Here is a 26,939-nt window from a genome sequence, read left to right as displayed (position 1 = left end):
ACCTCTTCTTAGACTGGATTTCAATGAGAATGACATATCTATAACACATTTTTCTATGTGAATTTAGTTGTTGCGACCAAAAAAAAAGTGCCATTTCAGCTTTGTCTTTCCTAAACTGCGTTTACCCCCCCCCCCACTCTCGTCAGCAGCAGAGCGGATGTGCGTCTGTGACGTATAATCTAGTGGACGAGGTGTTTCTCCATCGTCATCAATAACACCCAGTCAGACACTTCGGGAGTTTTCTAGCCGAAACAAAACCGAAACATTTAGAGCTCTTGAGACGCTTTCAGTGTATATTATTCACTGTGTTTTAAAACAAAATTCGGTTGTATAGATAGTTACCCCCCTCCCCTCCATTTCATTTAATATGTACGTTACTAATTAGTAAGCTGAATAGCTAAAATAGCCTGGCACTAGGCTAGTCGCACATGTTAACTAGCTATTGTATTTATTTCACCAGGTAGTTAGCTAACATCCCCGAACATGAGCTCACTAAACTTCTCTCCTCTTGTTAAAGAAGAGGAGGAGGATGTCTGCTGGACGGAGAAAGAGGGTCTGTGGCTGAATGTTGTCGTGAAAGAGGAGGAAGAAGCTCTGGTCAAAGAGGAGGAGGAGGAAGAGGAGGCAGTTACAATACAACAACAAGTAGAGGGTGAGACTGTTGCCGTGAAAGAGGAAGAGAAAGACGTTTCAGTTAAAGAAGAGGAATACGAGTTCAGAGTGAAAGAGGAAGAGGAGGATGTTACGGTAAAAGAAGAGGAAGATGAGTTCAGAGTGAAAGAGGAAGAGGAGGAGGTTACGGTAAAAGAAGAGGAGATGGAAGTTACAGTGAAAGAAGAGGAAGACGAGTTCAGAGTGACAGAGGAAGAGGAGGAGGTTACTGAGAAGGAAGAGGAAGATGAGTTCAGAGTGACAGAGGAGGAGGTTACTGAGGAGGAAGAGGAAGACGAGTTCAGAGTGACAGAGGAGGAGGAGGAAGTGGATGCACCATTGAGAGCATCCTGTCGGGCTGTATCACAGCTTGGTACGGCAACAGCACCGCCCACAACTGCCAGAGGGGGGCGCGGTCTGCCCAACGCATCACCGGGGGCAAACTACCTGCCCTCCAGGACACCTACACCACCCGATGTCACAGGAAGGCCAAAAATATCACCAAGGACAACAGCCACCCGAAACACTGTCTGTTCACCCCGCTATCATCCAGAAGGCGAGGTCAGTACAGGTGCATCAAAGCTGAGAGACTGAAAAACAGCTTCTATCTCAAGGCCATTGGACTGTTAAACAGCCATCACTAGCACATTAGAGGCTGCTGCCCTATAGGCATAGACTAGGAATCACTGGCCACTTTAAGGAATGGAACACTAGTCACTTTAATAATGTTTAAATATAATGTCCAAATATTTATATATTCTTAATTCCGTTCCTTTAGATTGTGTGTATTGTTAGATATTACTTGTTAGATATTACTGCACTGTCAGAGCTAGAAACACAAGCATTTCACTACTCCCGCAATAACATCTGCTAACCATGTGTATGTGACCAATAACATCTGCTGACCATGTGTATGTGACCAATAACATCTGCTGACCATGTGTATGTGACCAATAACATCTGCTAACCATGTGTATGTGACCAATAACATCTGCTGACCATGTGTATGTGACCAATAACATCTGCTGACCATGTGTATGTGACCAATAACATCTGCTAACCATGTGTATGTGACCAATAACATCTGCTGACCATGTGTATGTGACCAATAACATCTGCTGACCATGTGTATGTGACCAATAACATCTGCTGACCATGTGTATGTGACCAATAACATCTGCTGACCATGTGTATGTGACCAATAACATCTGCTAACCATGTGTATGTGACCAATAACATCTGCTGACCATGTGTATGTGACCAATAACATCTGCTGACCATGTGACCAATAACATCTGTTAACCATGTGTATGTGACCAATAACATCTGCTGACCATGTGTATGTGACCAATAACATCTGCTGACCATGTGACCAATAACATCTGTTAACCATGTGTATGTGACCAATAACATCTGCTAACCATGTGTATGTGACCAATAACATCTGCTAACCATGTGACCAATAACATCTGCTAACCATGTGTATGTGACCAATAACATCTGCTGAACACGTATATGTGACCAATAACATCTGCTGACCATGTGTATGTGACCAATAACATCTGCTGACCATGTGACCAATAACATCTGTTAACCATGTGTATGTGACCAATAACATCTGCTGACCACGTGTATGTGACCAATAACATCTGATAACCATGTGTATGTGACCAATAACATCTGATAACCATGTGTATGTGACCAATAACATCTGCTGAACATGTGTATGTGACCAATAACATCTGATAACCATGTGTATGTGACCAATAACATCTGCTAACCATGTGTATGTGACCAATAACATCTGCTGAACATGTGCATGTGACCAATAACATCTGATAACCATGTGTATGTGACCAATAACATCTGATAACCATGTAACATCTGCTGACCATGAACCAATAACATCTGCTGACCACGTGTATGTGACCAATAACATCTGCTAACCACGTGTATGTGACCAATAACATCTGTTAACCATGTGACCAATAACATCTGCTAACCATGTGTATGTGACCAATAACATCTGCTGAACACGTGTATGTGACCAATAACATCTACTAACCATGTGTATGTGACCAATAACATCTGCTAACCATGTGTATGTGACCAATAACATCTGCTGACCACGTGTATGTGACCAATAACATCTGCTAACCACGTGTATGTGACCAATAACATCTGTTAACCATGTGACCAATAACATCTGCTAACCATGTGTATGTGACCAATAACATCTGCTGAACACGTGTATGTGACCAATAACATCTGCTGAACACGTGTATGTGACCAATAACATCTGTTAACCATGTGACCAATAACATCTGCTAACCATGTGTATGTGACCAATAACATCTGCTGACCATGTGTATGTGACCAATAACATCTGCTAACCATGTGTATGTGACCAATAACATCTGATAACCATGTGTATGTGACCAATAACATCTGATAACCACGTGTATGTGACCAATAACATCTGCTGAACACGTGTATGTGACCAATAACATCTGTTAACCATGTGACCAATAACATCTGCTGACCATGTGTATGTGACCAATAACATCTGATAACCATGTGTATGTGACCAATAACATCTGATAACCATGTGTATGTGACCAATAACATCTGCTGAACATGTGTATGTGACCAATAACATCTGATAACCATGTGTATGTGACCAATAACATCTGCTGAACACGTGTATGTGACCAATAACATCTGCTAACCATGTGTATGTGACCAATAACATCTGCTGACCATGTGTATGTGACCAATAACATCTGCTAACCATGTGTATGTGACCAATAACATCTGCTGACCATGTGTATGTGACCAATAACATCTGCTAACCATGTGTATGTGACCAATAACATCTGCTAACCATGTGTATGTGACCAATAACATCTGCTGACCATGTGTATGTGACCAATAACATCTGCTGAACATGTGTATGTGACCAATAACATCTGATAACCATGTGTATGTGACCAATAACATCTGCTGACCATGTGTATGTGACCAATAACATCTGCTGACCATGTGTATGTGACCAATAACATCTGCTAACCATGTGACCAATAACATCTGCTGACCATGTGTATGTGACCAATAACATCTGCTAACCATGTGACCAATAACATCTGCTGACCATGTGTATGTGACCAATAACATCTGCTGAACATGTGTATGTGACCAATAACATCTGCTAACCATGTGACCAATAACATCTGCTGACCATGTGACCAATAACATCTGCTGACCATGTGTATGTGACCAATAACATCTGCTGAACATGTGTATGTGACCAATAACATCTGCTAACCATGTGTATGTGACCAATAACATCTGCTGAACATGTGCATGTGACCAATAACATCTGATAACCATGTGTATGTGACCAATAACATCTGCTGACCATGTGTATGTGACCAATAACATCTACTAACCATGTGTATGTGACCAATAACATCTGATAACCATGTGTATGTGACCAATAACATCTGCTGAACACGTGTATGTGACCAATAACATCTGATAACCATGTGTATGTGACCAATAACATCTGCTAACCATGTGTATGTGACCAATAGGATCTGCTAACCATGTGACCAATAACATCTGCTGACCATGTGTATGTGACCAATAGGATCTGCTAACCATGTGTATGTGACCAATAACATCTGTTAACCATGTGTATGTGACCAATAACATCTGCTAACCATGTGTATGTGACCAATAACATCTGCTAACAATGTGTATGTGACCAATAGGATCTGCTAACCATGTGTATGTGACCAATAACATCTGTTAACCATGTGTATGTGACCAATAACATCTGCTAACAATGTGTATGTGACCAATAACATCTGCTAACCATGTGTATGTGACCAATAACATCTGCTGACCACGTGTATGTGACCAATAACATCTGCTAACAATGTGTATGTGACCAATAACATCTGCTGAACACGTGTATGTGACCAATAACATCTGTTAACCATGTGTATGTGACCAATAACATCTGCTAACATGTGTATGTGACCAATAACATCTGCTAACCATGTGTATGTGACCAATAACATCTGCTAACAATGTGTATGTGACCAATAGGATCTGCTAACCATGTGTATGTGACCAATAACATCTGTTAACCATGTGTATGTGACCAATAACATCTATTAACCATGTGTATGTGACCAATAACATCTATTAACCATGTGTATGTGACCAATAACATCTATTAACCATGTGTATGTGACCAATAACATCTGCTGAACATGTGTATGTGACCAATAACATCTGATAACCATGTGTATGTGACCAATAACATCTGCTAACCATGTGTATGTGACCAATAACATCTGCTAACCATGTGTATGTGACCAATAACATCTGCTGAACATGTGTATGTGACCAATAACATCTGCTAACCATGTGTATGTGACCAATAACATCTGCTAACCATGTGTATGTGACCAATAACATCTGCTGAACATGTGTATGTGACCAATAACATCTGCTAACCATGTGTATGTGACCAATAACATCTGCTGAACATGTGACCAATAACATCTGTTAACCATGTGTATGTGACCAATAACATCTGCTGAACATGTGACCAATAACATCTGCTAACCATGTGACCAATAACATCTGCTGACCATGTGTATGTGACCAATAACATCTGCTGAACATGTGTATGTGACCAATAACATCTGCTGACCATGTGACCAATAACATCTGCTGACCATGTGTATGTGACCAATAACATCTGCTAACCATGTGACCAATAACATCTGTTAACCATGTGTATGTGACCAATAACATCTGCTAACCATGTGACCAATGACATCTGCTGAACACGTGTATGTGACCAATGACATCTGCTGAACACGTGTATGTGACCAATAACATCTGCTGACCACGTGACCAATAACATGTGATTTGATTCATAGGATGCAGTGTTTGGAGTGAAGGAGGAGGAGGGAGAGATAACTGGTAAGTTGGTGGAAGAGGAGGAGACCTGATTAACTCCAGGCTGACAACAGAGGAGTGTTTTAGTGGGAGGAGGAGTGTTTTAGTGGGAGGAGGAGTGTTTTAGTGGGGAGGAGGAGTGTTTTAGTGGGGAGGAGGAGTGTTTTAGTGGGAGGATGAGTGTTTTAGTGGGGAGGAGGAGTGTTTTAGTGGGAGGAGGAGTGTTTTAGTGGGGAGGAGGAGTGTTTTAGTGGGGAGGAGGAGTGTTTTATTGGGGAGGAGGAGTGTTTTCGTGGGGAGGAGTGTTTTAGTGGGGAGGAGGAGTGTTTTAGTGGGAGGGGGAGTGTTTTAGTGGGAGGAGGAGTGTTTTAGTGGGATGAGGAGTGTTTTAGTGGGGAGGAGGAGTGTTTTAGTGGGGAGGAGGAGGAGTGTTTTAGTGGGGAGGAGGAGTGTGTTAGTGGGGAGGAGGAGTGTTTTAGTGGGGAGGAGGAGTGTTTTAGTGGGGAGGAGGGGAGGAGGAGTGTTTTAGTGGGAAGGAGGAGTGTTTTAGTGGGAGGAGGAGTGTTTTAGTGGGGAGGAGGAGTGTTTTAGTGGGGAGGAGGAGTGTTTTAGTGGGGAGGAGGAGTGTTTTAGTGGGAGGAGGAGTGTTTTAGTGGGGAGGAGGAGTGTTTTAGTGGGAGGATGAGTGTTTTAGTGGGGAGGAGGAGTGTTTTAGTGGGAGGAGGAGTGTTTTAGTGGGGAGGAGGAGTGTTTTAGTGGGGAGGAGGAGTGTTTTATTGGGGAGGAGGAGTGTTTTCGTGGGGAGGAGTGTTTTAGTGGGGAGGAGGAGTGTTTTAGTGGGAGGAGGAGTGTTTTAGTGGGAGGAGGAGTGTTTTAGTGGGAGGAGGAGTGTTTTAGTGGGGAGGAGGAGTGTTTTAGTGGGAGGAGGAGTGTTTTAGTGGGAGGAGGAGTGTTTTAGTGGGGAGGAGGAGTGTTTTAGTGGGAGGAGGAGTGTTTTAGTGGGGAGGAGGAGTGTTTTAGTGGGAGGAGGAGTGTTTTAGTGGGAGGAGGAGTGTTTTAGTGGGGAGGAGGAGTGTTTTAGTGGGAGGAGGAGTGTTTTAGTGGGGAGGAGGAGTGTTTTAGTGGGAGGAGGAGTGTTTTAGTGGGAGGAGGAGTGTTTTAGTGGGAGGAGGAGTGTTTTAGTGGGGAGGAGGAGTGTTTTAGTGGGGAGGAGGAGTGTTTTAGTGGGAGGAGGAGTGTTTTAGTGGGGAGGAGGAGTGTTTTAGTGGGAGGAGGAGTGTTTTAGTGGGATGAGGAGTGTTTTAGTGGGGAGGAGGGGAGGAGGAGTGTTTTAGTGGGGAGGAGGAGGAGGAGTGTTTTAGTGGGGAGGAGGAGTGTGTTAGTGGGGAGGAGGAGTGTTTTAGTGGGGAGGAGGAGTGTTTTAGTGGGGAGGAGGAGTGTTTTAGTGGGGAGGAGGAGTGTTTTAGTGGGAAGGAGGAGTGTTTTAGTGGGGAGGAGGAGTGTTTTAGTGGGGAGGAGGAGTGTTTTAGTGGGGAGGAGGAGTGTTTTAGTGGGAGGATGAGTGTTTTAGTGGGGAGGAGGAGTGTTTTAGTGGGAGGAGGAGTGTTTTAGTGGGGAGGAGGAGTGTTTTAGTGGGGAGGAGGAGTGTTTTAGTGGGGAGGAGGAGTGTTTTCGTGGGGAGGAGTGTTTTAGTGGGGAGAAGGAGTGTTTTAGTGGGAGGGGGAGTGTTTTAGTGGGAGGAGGAGTGTTTTAGTGGGAGGAGGAGTGTTTTAGTGGGGAGGAGGAGTGTTTTTAGTGGGGAGGAGGAGGAGTGTTTTGGTGGGGAGGAGGAGTGTGTTAGTGGGGAGGAGGAGTGTTTTAGTGGGGAGGAGGAGTGTTTTAGTGGGGAGGAGGAGTGTTTTATTGGGGAGGAGGAGTGTTTTAGTGGGAAGGAGGAGTGTTTTAGTGGGAGGAGGAGTGTTTTAGTGGGGAGGAGGAGTGTTTTAGTGGGGAGGAGGAGTGTTTTAGTGGGAGGATGAGTGTTTTAGTGGGGGGAGGAGTGTTTTAGTGGGAGGAGGAGTGTTTTAGTGGGGAGGAGGAGTGTTTTAGTGGGGAGGAGGAGTGTTTTAGTGGGGAGGAGGAGTGTTTTATTGGGGAGGAGGAGTGTTTTCGTGGGGAGGAGTGTTTTAGTGGGGAGGAGGAGTGTTTTAGTGGGAGGAGGAGTGTTTTAGTGGGAGGAGGAGTGTTTTAGTGGGATGAGGAGTGTTTTAGTGGGGAGGAGGAGTGTTTTAGTGGGGAGGAGGAGTGTTTTAGTGGGATGAGGAGTGTTTTAGTGGGGAGGAGGAGTGTTTTAGTGGGAGGAGGAGTGTTTTAGTGGGAGGAGGAGTGTTTTAGTGGGAGGAGGAGTGTTTTAGTGGGAGGAGGAGTGTTTTAGTGGGGAGGAGGAGTGTTTTAGTGGGGAGGAGGAGTGTTTTAGTGGGGAGGAGGAGTGTTTTATTGGGGAGGAGGAGTGTTTTCGTGGGGAGGAGTGTTTTAGTGGGGAGGAGGAGTGTTTTAGTGGGAGGAGGAGTGTTTTAGTGGGAGGAGGAGTGTTTTAGTGGGGAGGAGGAGTGTTTTAGTGGGGAGGAGGAGTGTTTTAGTGGGAGGAGTGTTTTAGTGGGGAGGAGGAGTGTTTTAGTGGGGAGGAGGAGTGTTTTAGTGGGAGGAGGAGTGTTTTAGTGGGAGGAGGAGTGTTTTAGTGGGGAGGAGGAGTGTTTTAGTGGGGAGGAGGAGTGTTTTAGTGGGGAAGAGGAGTGTTTTAGTGTCTGGAGTGGAAGGCGGGGTTAAAGATGTTCTTGAGTGAGAAGGTGTGGTCTCAGGTGTTGTTTCTAAGCAACAACTAATCAGCCTGGAGCATTCTACTTGTTGGATCACTGATTGGTGTTTATTATTTTTTTAAATGTTCTTTTGACTTTTTTTTTTTTTTTTCATACCAGAGAGAACTCCGGTGCGCTCTGCAGTGCGTTCCTGTCCGCTTTGCCCTAAGGTCGTGGTCGGCTTCAGTCAGCACCTGAGGCACACGCACAATGTGAGGAACACGGAGGAGAGGATCCTCCTTTGTAATTGGAAGTCGGGCCGTGTCAACATCAGGCAGGAGCCATGCCCAGTGACGGGATGCTCCGCCCATGCCAGCCGGCTGGACCGGCACATGGAGTCGCACACAGAGCTCGACAGATCGCAGAGGAGACGGGCTTTAGAGGAACTCAGGAGACGGCTGACCATGGAGCGGCTGGCCGCGTTGAGGGCGTCCAACCCTGCCGTCCCGCTGGCCACCCGTTTGGATATTGCGGAAACGAAGCAGGAAGAGGAGGACGACTCTTTAGATTCACTGCTGTCTCCTTTGGAAGAGGAGGAGGAGGAGGACGTGAGCTGCGGAGATTATTCCTGCCACTGCCAGGCGCCCATCCTGAGGCTGCGGAAAGCTTTGCAAGAGCGTGATGAGGCCCTGACCAAGAGAAGTGCGACCATCCAATCCGGTAGAGAGGACAACCTGAAGCTGACCACGGAACTGAATAGAGCGAGGAAGAGGTATCAGCTACTGAAAAGGCAGAAGACGACGAGTGTCAGGGCGAGGTCAGCAAACGCGAGGTCGGGGAAGACGAGGTCAGCGAAGAGGTCCAGGTTTCAGACCGCGTCAGACACAGAACAAGAGGAGCTACAGCAGGACCAAGTCGTAGGTTCAGGAGCCCAGATAGAGGAGGCCACGGCGCCCAAGTCTAGCAGCCAAACTCCCTTCCCGGGCTCTGCTCTGAGTAAGTACTGTCTTTAAATAGTATTTTGTATTTGAAAAAAGGCTTTTTGTTTTGCCTCACTGTTTTTGTGTTCACGTTGTAGAAAAGGGTCCAGCTGATCACAGTAACGTCCTTCAGAAAGTATTCTCACCCCTCATTCCACATTTTGTTGCTTCAACTTGAATTCAAAATGGATTAAATTGATTTCTCTCTACAGACCCCCATTATGACAAAATCTAAACATGTTTGTAGAAATGTTTGCAAATTTATTGAAAGTTAAATACAGAAATATAATAGTATTCACACCCCTGAGTAAATACATTGTGGAAGCACCTTTTGGCAGCGATTACAGCTGTGAGTCTGTCTGGGTGAGTCTCTAACAGCTTTTCACACCTGGATTGTGCAACAATTGCCCATTATTCTTTTCAACATTCTTCAAGTTTTGTCAAATTGTTTGTTGATCATTGCTAGACAACCATTTTCAAGTCTTGCCATAGATTTAAGTCAAAACTGTAAACTTGGCCGCTCAGGAACATTCACTGTCTTCTTGTTAAGCAACTCCAGTGTAGATTTTGCCTTGTGTTTTAGGTTATTGTCCTGCTGAAAGGTGAATTCATCTCCCAGTGTCTGGTGGAAAGCAGACTGAACCAGGTTATTGTCCTGCTGAAAGGTGAATTCATCTCCCAGTGTCTGGTGGGAAGCAGACTGAACCAGGTTATTGTCCTGCTGAAAGGTGAATTCATCTCCCAGTGTCTGGTGGGAAGCAGACTGAACCAGGTTATCGTCCTGCTGAAAGGTGAATTCATCTTCCAGTGTCTGGTGGAAAGCAGACTGAACCAGGTTATTGTCCTGCTGAAAGGTGAATTCATCTCCCAGTGTCTGGTGGGAAGCAGACTGAACCAGGTTATTGTCCTGCTGAAAGGTGAATTCATCTCCCAGTGTCTGTTGCAGACTGAACCAGGTTATTGTCCTGCTGAAAGGTGAATTCATCTCCCAGTGTCTGGTGGGAAGCAGACTGAACCAGGTTATCGTCCTGCTGAAAGGTGAATTCATCTCCCAGTATCTGGTGGAAAGCAAACTAAACCAGGTTTTCCTCTAGGATTTTGCCTGTGCTTAGTTCCATTCTGTTGATGTTTTATCCTGAAAAACTCTCCAGTCCTTAACAATAACAAGCATACCCATAACATGACGCAGCCACCACTATGCTTGAAAATATGGAGGAGTGGTACTCACATTTTTTTTTTTTTTACTCATCTACCATTGGCTGCCCTTCTTTACGAGGCATTGGAAAAACCTCCCTTGTCTTTGTGGTTGAATCTGTGTTTGAAATGCACTGTCACGCCTTGGTCATTGTATTTTGTGTTTTTGTTATATGTTTGGGTTGGCCAGGGTGTGACATGGGTTTATATGTTGTTTTCGTATTGGGGTTTGTATTATTTGGGATTGCGGCTGATTAGGGGTGTTGTTAGGCTTGGCTGCCTGGGGCGATTCTCAATCAGAGTCAGGTGATCCTCGTTGTCTCTGATTGGGAACCGTATTTAGGGAGCCATAGTTTCGCTTTGTATTTCGTGGGTGATTGTACCTGTCTCTGTGTTGTAGTCACCAGATAGGCTGTAATTAGTTTCACGTTCCGTTCTGTTGTTTTTGTATTTAGTTTCAGTTATTTCATGTACCGCGTTTTCATTCATTAAAGTCATGAGTAACCAACACGCTGCATTTCGGTCCGACTCTCTTCTTTCAACAGATGAACGCCGTTACATGCACTGCTCGACTGAGGGACATTACAGATAATTATATGTGTCGGGTACAGAGATGAGGTAGTCATTAAAAAAGTAATTTGAAACACTATTATTACACACACAGTGAGTCCATGCTACTTATCTTATACCTGGTAATAGAAGGGTTAAATAAACTTAAGTTTTACTCCTCCTCGGCGTTACCATAACATAAGGGTTTTGAAAACTTATTGACTCATCACATTTCAGCTTTTTCATTTTTAATTCATTTGTAAAAACAAAATATGAAAAACGTAATTCCACTTTGACATTATGGGGTGAAGGCAAACATATCTATGTTTAATTCTTGTTCAATTCAAGCTGTGACAATAAGTGGAAAAAGTTGTGTGTGTGTGTGTGTGTGTGTGTGTGTGTGTGTGTGTGTGTGTGTGTGTGTGTGTGTGTGTGTGTGTGTGTGTGTGTGTGTGTGTGTGTGTGTGTGTGTGTGTGTGTGACAATAAGTGGAAAAAATTAAGCGGTGTGAAAGTCCTGTAACTTCAGGGTCACTTGTGTAGACTTCTGTAGGGCCCGTCCTCCGCTGTGTCTGGCCTGCTTCACTCCGCCCCAGACCCCCACCCGTCCTCCGCTGTGTCTGGCCTGCTTCACTCCGCCCCAGACCCCACCCGTCCTCCGCTGTGTCTGGCCTGCTTCACTCCGCCCCAGACCCCACCCGTCCTCCGCTGTGTCTGGCCTGCTTCACTCCGCCCCAGACCCCACCCGTCCTCCGCTGTGTCTGGCCTGCTTCACTCCGCCCCAGACCCCACCCGTCCTCCGCTGTGTCTGGCCTGCTTCACTCCGCCCCAGACCCCACCCGTCCTCCGCTGTGTCTGGCCTGCTTCACTCCGCCCCAGACCCCACCCGTCCTCCGCTGTGTCTGGCCTGCTTCACTCCGCCCCAGACCCCCACCCTGAGTTCACTTTGAGTCCACTGCCCCGTCCTATTTGTCTGTCCTGACTGTGCAGGTGACTAATTCAAGTCTGATTAGATTCATCTGAGGGAATATAATTAAATGTCTTCTTTGTCTTCAAATGATTTGTGTTTGAAACATATTAGAAAAACAGCCTGTCTGATTTATGTTGTGAGATCTGTCTTAAGTCCTAAATGTGATGTGTCTTTGATTAGGTGTGTTTTATAGAGGGGTTCAGGAAGATCTGTGAAGGTCCCAGTCCTAAATGTTATGTGTCTTTGATTAGGTGTGTTTTATAGAGGGGTTCAGGAAGATCTGTGAAGGTCCCAGTCCTAAATGTTATGTGTCTTTGATTAGGTGTGTTTTATAGAGGGGTTCAGGAAGATCTGTGAAGGTCCCAGTCCTAAATGTTGTGTGTCTTTGATTAGGTGTGTTTTATAGAGGGGTTCAGGAAGATCTGTGAAGGTCCCAGTCCTAAATGTTATGTGTCTTTGATTAGGTGTGTTTTATAGAGGGGTTCAGGAAGATCTGTGAAGGTCCCAGTCCTAAATGTTATGTGTCTTTGATTAGGTGTGTTTATAGAGGGGTTCAGGAAGACCTGTGAAGGTCCCAGTCCTAAATGTTATGTGTCTTTGATTAGGTGTGTTTTATAGAGGGGTTCAGGAAGACCTGTGAAGGTCCCAGTCCTAAATGTTATGTGTCTTTGATTAGGTGTGTTTTATAGAGGGGTTCAGGAAGATCTGTGAAGGCCCCAGTCCTAAATGTTATGTGTCTTTGATTAGGTGTGTTTTATAGAGGGGTTCAGGAAGATCTGTGAAGGTCCCAGTCCTAAATGTTATGTGTCTTTGATTAGGTGTGTTTTATAGAGGGGTTCAGGAAGATCTGTGAAGGTCCCAGTCCTAAATGTTATGTGTCTTTGATTAGGTGTGTTTTATAGAGGGGTTCAGGAAGATCTGTGAAGGTCCCAGTCCTAAATGTTATGTGTCTTTGATTAGGTGTGTTTTATAGAGGGGTTCAGGAAGACCTGTGAAGGTCCCAGTCCTAAATGTTATGTGTCTTTGATTAGGTGTGTTTTATAGAGGGGTTCAGGAAGATCTGTGAAGGTCCCAGTCCTAAATGTTATGTGTCTTTGATTAGGTGTGTTTTATAGAGGGGTTCAGGAAGACCTGTGAAGGTCCCAGTCCTAAATGTTATGTGTCTTTGATTAGGTGTGTTTTATAGAGGGGTTCAGGAAGACCTGTGAAGGTCCCAGTCCTAAATGTTATGTGTCTTTGATTAGGTGTGTTTATAGAGGGGTTCAGGAAGATCTGTGAAGGTCCCAGTCCTAAATGTTATGTGTCTTTGATTAGGTGTGTTTTATAGAGGGGTTCAGGAAGATCTGTGAAGGTCCCAGTCCTAAATGTTATGTGTCTTTGATTAGGTGTGTTTATAGAGGGGTTCAGGAAGATCTGTGAAGGTCCCAGTCCTAAATGTTATGTGTCTTTGATTAGGTGTGTTTTATAGAGGGGTTCAGGAAGATCTGTGAAGGTCCCAGTCCTAAATGTTATGTGTCTTTGATTAGGTGTGTTTATAGAGGGGTTCAGGAAGATCTGTGAAGGTCCCAGTCCTAAATGTTATGTGTCTTTGATTAGGTGTGTTTATAGAGGGGTTCAGGAAGATCTGTGAAGGTCCCAGTCCTAAATGTTATGTGTCTTTGATTAGGTGTGTTTATAGAGGGGTTCAGGAAGATCTGTGAAGGTCCCAGTCCTAAATGTTATGTGTCTTTGATTAGGTGTGTTTATAGAGGGGTTCAGGAAGACCTGTGAAGGCCCCAGTCCAAACAATAAGCTGAAGCAAACTTGTGCCGCGAAGCTCAAGAGGGTGCAGCAATTTTTGAAGTTCATGGCGAAGGATGAGAAATATCCATCCACTCTCAGTTTCCTGGCACGCCAGGACAAAATGAGGAGGTGAGCAGAGATCTGTCTTTCTCCTTAGTCTCATCAGCGTTCATTAACAACACACTAATGGGTGGTGTGTGTGTGTGTGTGTGTGTGTGTGTGTGTGTGTGTGTGTGTGTGTGTGTGTGTGTGTGTGTGTGTGTTTTAGATGGTTTCAGACCCTTCAGCAGAACAAGGCCGTCGCCACGGTCAACCACTACACCTCGACTATCGGTGCGTTTCTCCAATACTCCGAGGAGACCCCTCCGCCTGGCTGCCGGCTGACCAGAAACCACTGGAAGGAGATCAACCGGGCAATGAAGGAGATCAACAAGTCCGTGAAAGGAGCCATCTCCAACAAGGAAGGCAAGGGGGTGTCTACAAAGAGCCTGCTGGAGTGCAAGGGGGTGTCTACAAAGAGCCTGCTGGAGTGCAAGGGGGTGTCTACAAAGAGCCTGCTGGAGTGCAAGGGGGTGTCTACAAAGAGCCTGCTGGAGTGCAAGGGGGTGTCTACAAAGAGCCTGCTGGAGTGCCAGTCTCTTGCCAAGGACATGATCCCCCAAGTGCTGAGTAAGTTTTTCCTCAATCTGGGATGTCACTGTTATTCCACTCTTCTAGACGTCAGAGATGTTCACAGGACATTATGGAAGCTGTCTGTTATTATTATAGATGTTTACAGGACATTATGGAAGCTGTCTGTTATTATTATAGATGTTTACAGGACATTATGGGAGCTGTCTGTTATTATTATAGATGTTCACAGGACATTATGGAAGCTGTCTGTTATTATTATAGATGTTCACAGGACATTATGGAAGCTGTCTGTTATTATTATAGATGTTCACAGGACATTATGGAAGCTGTCTGTTATTATTATAGATGTTCACAGGACATTATGGAAGCTGTCTGTTATTATTATAGATGTTCACAGGACATTATGGAAGCTGTCTGTTATTATTATAGATGTTTACAGGACATTATGGAAGCTGTCTGTTATTATTATAGATGTTCACAGGACATTATGGAAGCTGTCTGTTATTATTATAGATGTTTACAGGACATTATGGAAGCTGTCTGTTATTATTATAGATGTTTACAGGACATTATGGAAGCTGTCTGTTATTATTATAGATGTTTACAGGACATTATGGAAGCTGTCTGTTATTATTATAGATGTTTACAGGACATTATGGAAGCTGTCTGTTATTATTATAGATGTTCACAGGACATTATGGAAGCTGTCTGTTATTATTATAGATGTTTACAGGACATTATGGAAGCTGTCTGTTATTATTATAGATGTTTACAGGACATTATGGAAGCTGTCTGTTATTATTATAGATGTTCACAGGACATTATGGAAGCTGTCTGTTATTATTATAGATGTTCACAGGACATTATGGAAGCTGTCTGTTATTATTATAGATGTTCACAGGAGCCTGCTGGAGTGCCAGTCTCTGTCTGTTATTATATGATGTTCACAGGACATTATGGAAGCTGTCTGTTATTATTATAGATGTTCTGGGACACTGTTATTCCACTCTTCTAGGACATTATGTCTGTTATTATTATAGATGTTCACAGGACATTATGGAAGCTGTCTGTTATTATTATAGATGTTCACAGGACATTATGGAAGCTGTCTGTTATTATTATAGATGTTCACAGGACATTATGGAAGCTGTCTGTTATTATTATAGATGTTCACAGGACATTATGGAAGCTGTCTGTTATTATTATAGATGTTTACAGGACATTATGGAAGCTGTCTGTTATTATTATAGATGTTCACAGGACATTATGGAAGTTATCCTGTCTTTATTCTCATGTTCCCACAGAAACCTTGGAAGAAACAATGACACAGAGGAACCAGAACCGGTTTTACGGATTCCTGTGTGCCTATTTCACCTCCGTGTACGGCCACAGCCAGGGCCTTTATAGAAACATGATGGTGGAGGAGGTGGAGGAGGTCCAACTTGGCCTGTCTGGGACCTGTCTGATCAACGTAAGTCTATAACCGTACACCTGAACGTGGCCCAGTGGGACCTGTCTGATCAACGTAAGTCTATAACCTGAACGTGGCCCAGTGGGGCCTGTCTGGGACCTGTCTGATCAACGTAAGTCTATAACCTGAACGTGGCCCAGTGGGACCTGTCTGATCAACGTAAGTCTATAACCTGAACGTGGCCCAGTGGGGCCTGTCTGGGACCTGTCTGATCAACGTAAGTCTATAACCTGAACGTGGCCCAGTGGGGCCTGTCTGGGACCTGTCTGATCAACGTAAGTCTATAACCTGAACATGGCCCAGTGGGGCCTGTCTGGGACCTGTCTGATCAACGTAAGTCTATAACCTGAACGTGGCCCAGTGGGGCCTGTCTGGGACCTGTCTGATCAACGTAAGTCTATAACCTGAACGTGGCCCAGTGGGGCCTGTCTGGGACCTGTCTGATCAACGTAAGTCTATAACCTGAACGTGGCCCAGTGGGGCCTGTCTGGGACCTGTCTGATCAACGTAAGTCTATAACCTGAACGTGGCCCAGTGGGGCCTGTCTGGGACCTGTCTGATCAACGTAAGTCTATAACCTGAACGTGGCCCAGTGGGGCCTGTCTGGGACCTGTCTGATCAACGTAAGTCTATAACCGTACACCTGAACGTGGCCCAGTGGGGCCTGTCTGGGACCTGTCTGATCAACGTAAGTCTATAACCTGAACGTGGCCCAGTGGGGCCTGTCTGGGACCTGTCTGATCAACGTAAGTCTATAACCGTACACCTGAACGTGGCCCAGTGGGGCCTGTCTGGGACCTGTCTGATCAACGTAAGTCTATAACCTGAACGTGGCCCAGTGGGGCCTGTCTGGGACCTGTCTGATCAACGTAAGTCTATAACCTGAACGTGGCCCAGTGGGGCCTGTCTGGGACCTGTCTGATCAACGTAAGTCTATAACCGTACACCTGAACGTGGCCCAGTGGGGCCTGTCTGGGACCTGTCTGATCAACGTAAGTCTATAACCTGAACGTGGCCCAGTGGGGCCTGTCTGGGACCTGTCTGATCAACGTAAGTCTATAACCTGAACGTGGCCCAGTGGGGCCTGTCTGGGACCTGTCTGATCAACGTAAGTCTATAACCTGAACGTGGCCCAGTGGGGCCTGTCTGGGACCTGTCTGATCAACGTAAGTCTATAACCTGAACGTGGCCCAGTGGGGCCTGTCTGGGACCTGTCTGATCAACGTAAGTCTATAACCTGAACGTGGCCCAGTGGGGCCTGTCTGGGACCTGTCTGATCAACGTAAGTCTATAACCGTACACCTGAACGTGGCCCAGTGGGGCCTGTCTGGGACCTGTCTGATCAACGTAAGTCTATAACCTGAACGTGGCCCAGTGGGGCCTGTCTGGGACCTGTCTGATCAACGTAAGTCTATAACCGTACACCTGAACGTGGCCCAGTGGGGCCTGTCTGATCAACGTAAGTCTATAACCTGAACGTGGCCCAGTGGGGCCTGTCTGGGACCTGTCTGATCAACGTAAGTCTATAACCGTACACCTGAACGTGGCCCAGTGGGGCCTGTCTGGGACCTGTCTGATCAACGTAAGTCTATAACCTGAACGTGGCCCAGTGGGGCCTGTCTGGGACCTGTCTGATCAACGTAAGTCTATAACCGTACACCTGAACATGGCCCAGTGGGGCCTGTCTGGGACCTGTCTGATCAACGTAAGTCTATAACCTGAACGTGGCCCAGTGGGGCCTGTCTGGGACCTGTCTGATCAACGTAAGTCTATAACCTGAACGTGGCCCAGTGGGGCCTGTCTGGGACCTGTCTGATCAACGTAAGTCTATAACCTGAACGTGGCCCAGTGGGGCCTGTCTGGGACCTGTCTGATCAACGTAAGTCTATAACCTGAACGTGGCCCAGTGGGGCCTGTCTGGGACCTGTCTGATCAACGTAAGTCTATAACCTGAACGTGGCCCAGTGGGGCCTGTCTGGGACCTGTCTGATCAACGTAAGTCTATAACCTGAACGTGGCCCAGTGGGGCCTGTCTGGGACCTGTCTGATCAACGTAAGTCTATAACCTGAACGTGGCCCAGTGGGGCCTGTCTGGGACCTGTCTGATCAACGTAAGTCTATAACCTGAACGTGGCCCAGTGGGGCCTGTCTGGGACCTGTCTGATCAACGTAAGTCTATAACCTGAACGTGGCCCAGTGGGGCCTGTCTGGGACCTGTCTGATCAACGTAAGTCTATAACCTGAACGTGGCCCAGTGGGGCCTGTCTGGGACCTGTCTGATCAACGTAAGTCTATAACCTGAACGTGGCCCAGTGGGGCCTGTCTGGGACCTGTCTGATCAACGTAAGTCTATAACCTGAACGTGGCCCAGTGGGGCCTGTCTGGGACCTGTCTGATCAACGTAAGTCTATAACCTGAACGTGGCCCAGTGGGGCCTGTCTGGGACCTGTCTGATCAACGTAAGTCTATAACCTGAACGTGGCCCAGTGGGACCTGTCTGATCAACGTAAGTCTATAACCGTACACCTGAACGTGGCCCAGTGGGGCCTGTCTGATCAACGTAAGTCTGTAACCGTACACCTGAACGTGGCCCAGTGGGGCCTGTCTGATCAACGTAAGTCTATAACCTGAACGTGGCCCAGTGGGGCCTGTCTGGGACCTGTCTGATCAACGTAAGTCTATAACCTGAACGTGGCCCAGTGGGGCCTGTCTGGGACCTGTCTGATCAACGTAAGTCTATAACCTGAACGTGGCCCAGTGGTTGGTTTTGGCACCACAGCGTTAATGCCTGTTTTTTTCCTCCATTTTCTAATAGGTGGGAAACGCAAAACAACAAATGCAAACCAGGATCCAGATGTCGCTGACCAAAGAGGAGTACTCTTGGTTTTCAGACTTCCTGAAATTTAAGCACTGCCTCCCAGGGGGAAAGAAAGCCCGGTACTTCTTTTTCAATTCCACCGACACTGAGATGAAGAACCTGCCCGTCTACCTGAGGGAGGCGTGGAAGGAGATGGGCCTGCCTGGAAGCCCTACCTTCACTGACCTGAGGGAGGCGTGGAAGGAGATGGGCCTGCCTGGAAGCCCGACCTTCACTGACCTGCGGACTTCCATCTTCAGTCATGTCAGTCAAATGGGATATAAATTAAAAGATCCCAACCCCTGAAAACCATCAATGACTAAAATATCATCTTTTATCTGTGTGTCTTGTTTGTTTGTTTGTTCTTCTTACAGGTTAAAAACGTTTGCCCGAATGCCGACGGGGAAACGTTGGCCGACTTCGTGCGCCACGACAGCCGGATGGAAGCCAAACGTTACGCGGTGAATCTTTCCAAAGCCGGTGAAACCAGCGCCTTCCGTGAGACGCCGTTGAAGGGAGAAGATACCGCACCACGGGCGCCGCAGAGAACCAGCCATCCACCTCCAGAAAGGAGAAGACGAGAGAGGACGTCTCCGAGCGGAGCACCACCCCTGAAGAGACCGAGGTGCAGTACTAGGAGTCTGGCACGTCCCCCGGGGAGGAGGAGCAGGAACGGAAAATAAGATGTTCAGAGACAACGCATCAGATTACACTTGTACACCGTTTAACACTCAAGAACAAACAGATACTCGGGCAGCTGGTGGTCTCCTCCAACTGAATGTCGTCGCTCGCCTCCCACTGTGTCAGGTTCTGAAACAGCTGAGGTCCATTTAAAGCCCCAAACAGACTCCAGGAGAAAGAAGGATGAGGAAAGAGGGGGGTTGACCTCTGAGAGTCAGGTGAAAGAGGGGGGTTGACCTCTGACAGTCAGGTGGAAGAGGGGGGGTTGACCTCTGACAGTCAGGTGAAAGAGGGGGTTGACCTCTGACAGTCAGGTGAAAGAGAGGGGGTTGACCTCTGACAGTCAGGTGGAAGAGGGGGGTTGACCTCTGACAGTCAGGTGGAAGAGGGGGGTTGACCTCTGACAGTCAGGTGGAAGAGGGGGGGTTGACCTCTGACAGTCAGGTGGAAGAGGGGGGGTTGACCTCTGACAGTCAGGTAGAAGGACGGGAGCTGTCTTCTGACAGTCAGGTGGAAGAGAGGGGGTTGACCTCTGACAGTCAGGTGGAAGGAGGGGGAGCTGTCTTCTGACAGTCAGGTGGAAGGAGGGGAGCTGTCTTCTGACAGTCAGGTGGAAGGAGGGGAGCTGTCTTCTGACAGTCAGGTGGAAGGAGGGGGAGCTGTCTTCTGACAGTCAGGTGGAAGGAGGGGAGCTGTCTTCTGACAGTCAGGTGGAAGGAGGGGAGCTGTCTTCTGACAGTCAGGTGGAAGGACGGGAGCTGTCTTCTGACAGTCAGGTGGAAGGAGGGGAGCTGTCTTCTGACAGTCAGGTGGAAGGACGGGAGCTGTCTTCTGAAGAATGTTCGACTTTCTCACATGTATACACACCACACACACCACACTCAGACACACCACTCAGACACACCACACAGACACACCACTCAGACACACCACACACAGACACACCACACTCAGACACACCACACTCAGACACACCACACACAGACACACCACACTCAGACACACCACACTCAGACACACCACTCAGACACACCACACTCAGACACACCACACTCAGACACACCACACACAGACACACCACACACAGACACACCACACACAGACACACCACACTCAGACACACCACTCAGACACACCACACTCAGACACACCACACTCAGACACACCACACTCAGACACACCACACTCAGACACACCACACTCAGACACACCACACACAGACACACCACACACAGACACACACCCTCAGACACACCACACTCAGACACACCACTCAGACACACCACACTCAGACACACCACACAGACACACCACACACAGACACACCACACAGACACACACATTATTAAAAGTCATTTAATGTCATTTCATTTGATTTCTCGTTTAGATTCAATAAAATATTGTTACTAGTTCTCCACTGTGTTGTTTTCATTTCAGAGGTTGAATGTCAAACAGGAAGGGAGATTTAAAACAGGAAGGAGTGAAGTAACATAGGATCATATCTCAGGGAATGTCAAACAGGAAGGGAGATTTAAAACAGGAAGGGAGATTTAAAACAGGAAGTAGTGAAGTAACATAGAATCATATCTCAGGGAATGTCAAACAGGAAGGGAGATTTAATACAGAACTGAGTGAAGTAACAGCAAATATGTTGAATGAGCAACTTCTGAGCATGTAGATCCTCACAAGGTTGACGAAATGACCTCATATCTTTCTGTCTAATACGGCTATTTACTGCTGTTGCTCTCATTAGAGGCTTTCTGTAAGTCGTTAGGCCTAACTGTCCTGTCCACGTTTAGCTGGAATTTAGTCCCAAAGGATTTAAGAGGATTGGTTGGCTACAGGCCTAACTGTCCTGTCCAAGTTTTGTAAGTATACTGAACAAAAATATAAACACAACAGGGTTGGTTCCATGTTTCATGAGCGGAAATAAAAGATCACAGAATTGTTTTCATACACACAAAAAAAAAAAAAAATTCTCTCAAATTTTGTTCATAATTTCTCGTTTGTCAAGATAATTCAACCACCTGAAAGGTGTGGCATATCAAGAAGCTGATTAAACAGCATGATCATTACACAGGTGCACCTTGTGCTGGGGACAATAAAAAGCCACTCTAAAATGTGCAGTTTTGTGTCACGACACAATGCCACAGATGTCTTAAGTTTTGAGGGAGCGTGCAATTGGCATGCTGACTGCAGGAATATCAAACAGAGCTGTTGAATGTTCATTTCTCTACCATAAGCCACCCCCAATGGCTTTTTTGAGAATTTGGCAGTACGTCCAACCGGCCTTACAACCGCATTACCATGTGTAAACACATCCAGCTTCTTCACCTGTGGGAGTGGGGGAGATTCTGAGGAGTATTTCTGTATGTAATAAAGCTATTTTGTGGGGGGAAAACAATTTCTGAGGCCTATGCCCTCCCAGCCCCACCCATGGCTGTGTCTGGCTCACTAGTGGGTGGGCCAATGCCCTCCCAGCCCCACCCATGGCTGGGACTGGCTCACTAGTGGGTGGGCCTATGCCCTCCCAGCCCCACCCATTGCTGTGTCTGGCTCACTAGTGGGTGGGCCTATGCCCTCCCAGCCCCACCCATGGCTGTGCCTGATTCACTAGTGGGTGGGCCTATGCCCTCCCAGCCCCACCCATTGCTGTGCCTGATTCACTAGTGGGTGGGCCTATGCCCTCCCAGCCCCACCCATGGCTGTGCCTGATTCACTAGTGGGTGGGCCTATGCCCTCCCAGCCCCACCCATGGCTGTGCCTGATTCACTAGTGGGTGGGCCTATGCCCTCCCAGCCCCACCCATGGCTGTGCCTGATTCACTGTGGGTGGGCCTATGCCCTCCCAGCCCCACCCATTGCTGTGCCTGATTCACTAGAGGGTGGGCCTATGCCCTCCCAGCCCCACCCATGGCTGGGCCTGATTCACTAGTGGGTGGGCCTATGCCCTCCCAGCCCCACCCATTGCTGTGCCTGATTCACTAGTGGGTGGGCCTATGCCCTCCCAGCCCCACCCATTGCTGTGCCTGATTCACTAGTGGGTGGGCCTATGCCCTCCCAGCCCCACCCATTGCTGTGCCTGATTCACTAGTGGGTGGGCCTATGCCCTCCCAGCCCCACCCATTGCTGGGACTGATTCACTAGTGGGTGGGCCTATGCCCTCCCAGCCCCACCCAGCCCCACCCATTGCCCCACCCATGCTGCCTGATTCACTAGTGGGTGGGCCTATGCCCTCCCAGCCCCACCCATTGCTGTGTCTGGCTCACTAGTGGGTGGGCCTATGCCCTCCCAGCCCCACTGTGACGTAGAAGTCCGTCACTGGCCGCGGGCAGCATTTGGTTCTTTAACGCACACACATATTCATCACTCCTCCCTGCGCCATTATAAGATAAGTTAACAATGTGGGTCGACACACAAATTAACTTCTGTCTTGGTGCATGCATTTCACACTTGTCAATGTTCATATTTGAGAGATACAATAATTATTATACTTATCAATGTTGTGGATGAGCGCATTGTTTGTTTGTTCTGTTCCTCTCTCTCCATCTCTGTAGCTTCCGGGTATGCTGGAAAAGGACCCGAGCTAAGGGAATTGGGTTGGCTTTATAGTGCCTGTCCCAAATGGCTCATTAATGCATATGGGCATATTGAAAGATATTGTCAGTAGTGATGTAATGTTGTAAATGTTATGTTGTGATATTGTTTAAAACCGTGTTGCAATGTATATCCTTTAGTATGTTTAGTTCATGGAAAATGTAGGTTTGTATTGTTAATTGATTAATTAATTAGGGTTAATTGTTCTGAGGGGAGGGGCTAGCCCTACAAAAGGAGCCTCTCTTTCAGTCATAGAAGGGTTGTTTTGGATTGAGCTGTGGATGGGGCAGCATTGTTTTTAAGCTGTCCCATAAGGTAGACGTTGATGGCAGTACTGTTGTTTTTTGTTCCGGAATTCACTTGTAAATAAACACCTTGAGGCACAGAAGAACTTTTGCGGCTCCGCCATCTTTTTATTTTGATAGAGGTTAGGTTATCCAGTTTAGCCTTCTGGCCTACTCTACGTGACACACACCCATGGCTGTGCCTGATTCACTAGTGGGTGGGCCTATGCCCTCCCAGCCCCACCCATGGCTGGGACTGGCTCACTAGCCCCACCCATTGCTGCCCTCCCAGCCCCACTGGGACTGATTCATTGCCCCACCCATTGCTGTGCCTGATTCACTAGTGGGTGGGCCTATGCCCTCCCAGCCCCACCCATGGCTGGGACTGTGCCTATGCCCTCCCAGCCCCACCCATTCTGGGCCTGATTCACTAGTGGGTGGGCCTATGCCCTCCCAGCCCCACCCATGGCTGTGCCTGATTCACTAGTGGGTGGGCCTATGCCCTCCCCAGCCCCAGCCCCCCCACCCATTGCTGTGCCTGATTCACTAGTGGGTGGGCCTATGCCCTCCCAGCCCCACCCATGGCTGTGCCTGATTCACTAGTGGGTGGGCCTATGCCCTCCCAGCCCCACCCATGGCTGTGCCTGATTCACTAGTGGGTGGGCCTATGCCCTCCCAGCCCCACCCATTGCTGTGCCTGATTCACTAGTGGGTGGGCCTATGCCCTCCCAGCCCCACCCATGGCTGTGCCTCTGCCCAGTCATGTGAAATCCATAGATTAGGGCCTAATTCATTTGTTTCAATTGGTTGATTTTCTTCTATGAACTGTAACTCTGTAAAATCTTTGCAATTGTGTTGCGTTTATAGTTTCGGGTCAGTATAGTTAGGCTTAACTGTCGTCTCGAATTTTAGCTGGAATTTAGCGCCGAAAGGATTTAAGAAATGTGATTGGTTGACGATAGGCCTATGACTGATTTAGAGGTGTTGGGTTAAATGCGGAGGACACATTTTGGTCGAATGCATTCAGTTATGCAACTGATTTGAGTATCTCCCCCTTTGCCCTACTTCACGTTGTGCAATTTGAGCTACTCCAGGAAGTGACGTTACAGACTAGCTCAGTGCTGCCCCCTCTCAATGAGGAACTCCAATTGAAGGCCGACCGGGGTACTGCAGGCTTCTAATAGAGACTAAATTATCATTAGAACTTCTGTGTCCGGTTTTAAAATAATCGGTTCAAGGACATACATCTGGTGTATTAAAAGCAATTATTAGTAAAATAATTGTTTTCGAATTTGTATTTTATTTACACGAATATTTACCACGAAGAATGCATTTTTTTCTTCCCATACACTATAATTGGGGATCCTGTTTTCTGCCTGTTGAACCGAAGTCGGCTTTGAACTTCCGTGGTCGTTCCCCCCTGATTCATATTTACAGTCATTGGTTGGAATCGGCGGTTTGCGTTACAAAATAAAAGTCCCTCACGGAAAGGGATGTATATGGAGACAAATTGTGAAATCACGCCATATTTGGACTAGATAAAGCTAAACAAGTTTGGAATGTTGTTATATAAATTCAACAAAATACAATAATTAGTTAATTTGACCTTATATTGTATTTTTATTTTTTTAATCAGTTGAAAACGCATTGTGGATGTATCAGACCTACAGTATGGGTTGTATCAGTCTACTCAGTGACAACAACTGGGAAGTTTGTTTTTACCAATATGTCCGTATTGTGGGATTGTGGGAAATCCCAGTCAGTCTATTGTGTGTATTGGACATTCATATTGCCCTGTACAGCCTTATTCATTTTGTTAACAGGCGGATCAGCTTTAATAATGCAGATAGATTGTAGCTTCCATCCATGTAATTGTCTGCATCACTTCCAATCCCCCATATATATATATATATATATATATAGTAAACATATACAGTACCAGTCCAACGTTTGGACACACCTCCTCATTTCAGGGTTTTTTCTTTATTTTTTTTTTTTTTACTATTTTATACATTGTTGAAAAATAGTGAAGACATCAAAAATATGAAATAACACACATGGAATCATGTAGCGACTCCCCCCAAAAATGGATAAACAAGATTCTTCAAAGTAGCCACCCTTTGCTTTGATGACAGCTTTGCACACTCTTGGCATTCTCTCAACCAGCTTCATGAGGTAGTCACCTGGAATGCATTTCAAAGAACAGGTGTGCCTTGTTAAAAGACCATTTGTGGAATTTATTTCCTTCTTAATGAGTTTGAGCCAATCAGTTGTATTGTGACAAGGTAGGGGTGGGGTGTACAGAAGATATTCCTATTTGATTCCATCACAGTTTTGATCTCTTAACTATAATTTTTAAATGTAGAACATAGTAAAATAAAGAAAACCCATTGAATGAGTAGGTGTTTCCAAACCTTTGAATGGTACTGTATTAGTAATCAGTTTAATTATTGCCTTGCAGTGTACACAGACGGTTCCAAGGATCCCATGAAAGAGTTTACTGAAGCAGGTGTATTTATGAGTGTACACAGACGGAGGAGGGGGGGGGGGCAACCATGAAGACTAGTAATCTCAAGGTGACTGCATCAGTTTAGTAGTGGATCGAGTTTAAGATCAGGAGAGTCAGAACGTGAGGATTTATGGGTAGAAATAAATGACGCTGTTGATTGGTTTACAGAGATACGGTATCGATGTTCAGTTTTATTGGATTTCCGGGCTCAAACAGGAGTTAATGGACATTATATTGTAGAGATCAAGAGCAGTGCAGGATACACAGGTGAAGTTGTGAGGAAATTAAAACCTTCTGAGAAATAGGTTAGATCATTGGCAGAGATAATGGGATGAAAAGTAGTAAGAGCAAAAAAAAATATATTTTATTGTACATTTTTTACATTTGAGTCATTTAATAAAGCAGACAGAGCGACTAACCGTAGTGAGTGCATTCGCTTTCGTACCCCCCCGTTATGGTTGTAAGATGGCACAATGATGCCATCTGTTGGTAAATGTTCGTTACTGCAACTCGTGTGCTTTACCGGTGTGCTTGAGATGGGTTGTGATGTACTGAACAAGACTGGATACTCGCATCAATGCCTCTGTCTCGTCATTTAACATTCACCCCCCCCCCCCCTCCCTGCGATACAAGGAAATCCGTACGGGCGATCGTGTCTTGGTAACAGAAGGGATGGAGTTATGTGATCTAGGATTAAGATGAGGGCATACGGAATTTAATTCGGAATTTAATTTATCTTTTGAATTGATAGAGGAACAAGGGCTCTGGAATGGGTAATGGGGCTGTATGGTAGAGGGAATGGGTTGGGGAAATCTAATGATGTAGACAGGGAGAGGTTGTATGACAGGGTCAGAGACGTTTGGACTGGGAATAGGATTGGGTGGTGGTGATGGGAGTAGTTTGGACTGGGAATAGGATTGGGTGGTAGTGATGGGAGACGTTTGGACTGGGAATAGGATTGGGTGGTAGTGATGGGAGACGTTTGGACTGGGAATAGGATTGGGTGGTAGTGATGGGAGTAGTTTGGACTGG

At 46.4% G+C, this 26,939-nt stretch overlaps 1 protein-coding gene across 46 annotated transcripts; it reads left to right on the top strand.

Moving 5' to 3' along the window:
• Positions 1-184: 184 nt before the first annotated feature.
• Positions 185-20,930, top strand: LOC118382859 (trichohyalin-like). Of its 46 annotated transcripts, XR_008135184.1 has the most exons (12): positions 186-1,212; positions 5,610-5,652; positions 8,583-9,398; positions 13,761-13,796; positions 13,867-14,005; positions 14,145-14,545; positions 15,814-15,980; positions 18,796-19,101; positions 19,212-19,801; positions 19,833-19,865; positions 19,930-19,995; positions 20,029-20,930. XR_008135184.1 is itself a non-coding variant. In XM_052517478.1 (11 exons), the coding sequence occupies exons 1-11, from the start codon at positions 484-486 to the stop codon at positions 19,518-19,520; spliced, it is 2,844 nt and encodes a 947-aa protein (XP_052373438.1). In that variant the 5' UTR covers positions 186-483; the 3' UTR covers positions 19,521-20,930. The 46 variants fall into 46 exon arrangements, 8 of the variants coding, with proteins under 8 accessions (XP_052373436.1, XP_052373438.1, XP_052373437.1 ...); XR_008135186.1 differs by lacking the exon at positions 19,833-19,865 and having other exon boundaries at positions 19,930-19,962; XR_008135174.1 differs by lacking the exon at positions 19,833-19,865.
• The last annotated feature ends 6,009 nt before the right edge of the window (positions 20,931-26,939 follow it).

Source organism: Oncorhynchus keta, unplaced genomic scaffold, assembly GCF_023373465.1.
Source record: "Oncorhynchus keta strain PuntledgeMale-10-30-2019 unplaced genomic scaffold, Oket_V2 Un_scaffold_8240_pilon_pilon, whole genome shotgun sequence".
Taxonomy (NCBI): domain Eukaryota; kingdom Metazoa; phylum Chordata; class Actinopteri; order Salmoniformes; family Salmonidae; genus Oncorhynchus; species Oncorhynchus keta.
The sequence above is the reverse complement of the archived record's forward strand: the minus strand, read 5'-3'. Positions and strand labels throughout refer to the sequence as shown.

Coding starts and splice junctions, on each gene's coding strand:
- LOC118382859 (XM_052517471.1), top strand. CDS start 484: ATGAGCTCACTAAACTTCTCTCCTCTTGTTAAAGAAGAGGAGGAGGAT. Junction 9,399..13,760: donor CTTCCCGGGCTCTGCTCTGA/GTAAGTACTGTC, acceptor GTCTTTGATTAG/GTGTGTTTATAGAGGGGTTC. Junction 13,797..13,866: donor GTTCAGGAAGATCTGTGAAG/GTCCCAGTCCTA, acceptor AGACCTGTGAAG/GCCCCAGTCCAAACAATAAG.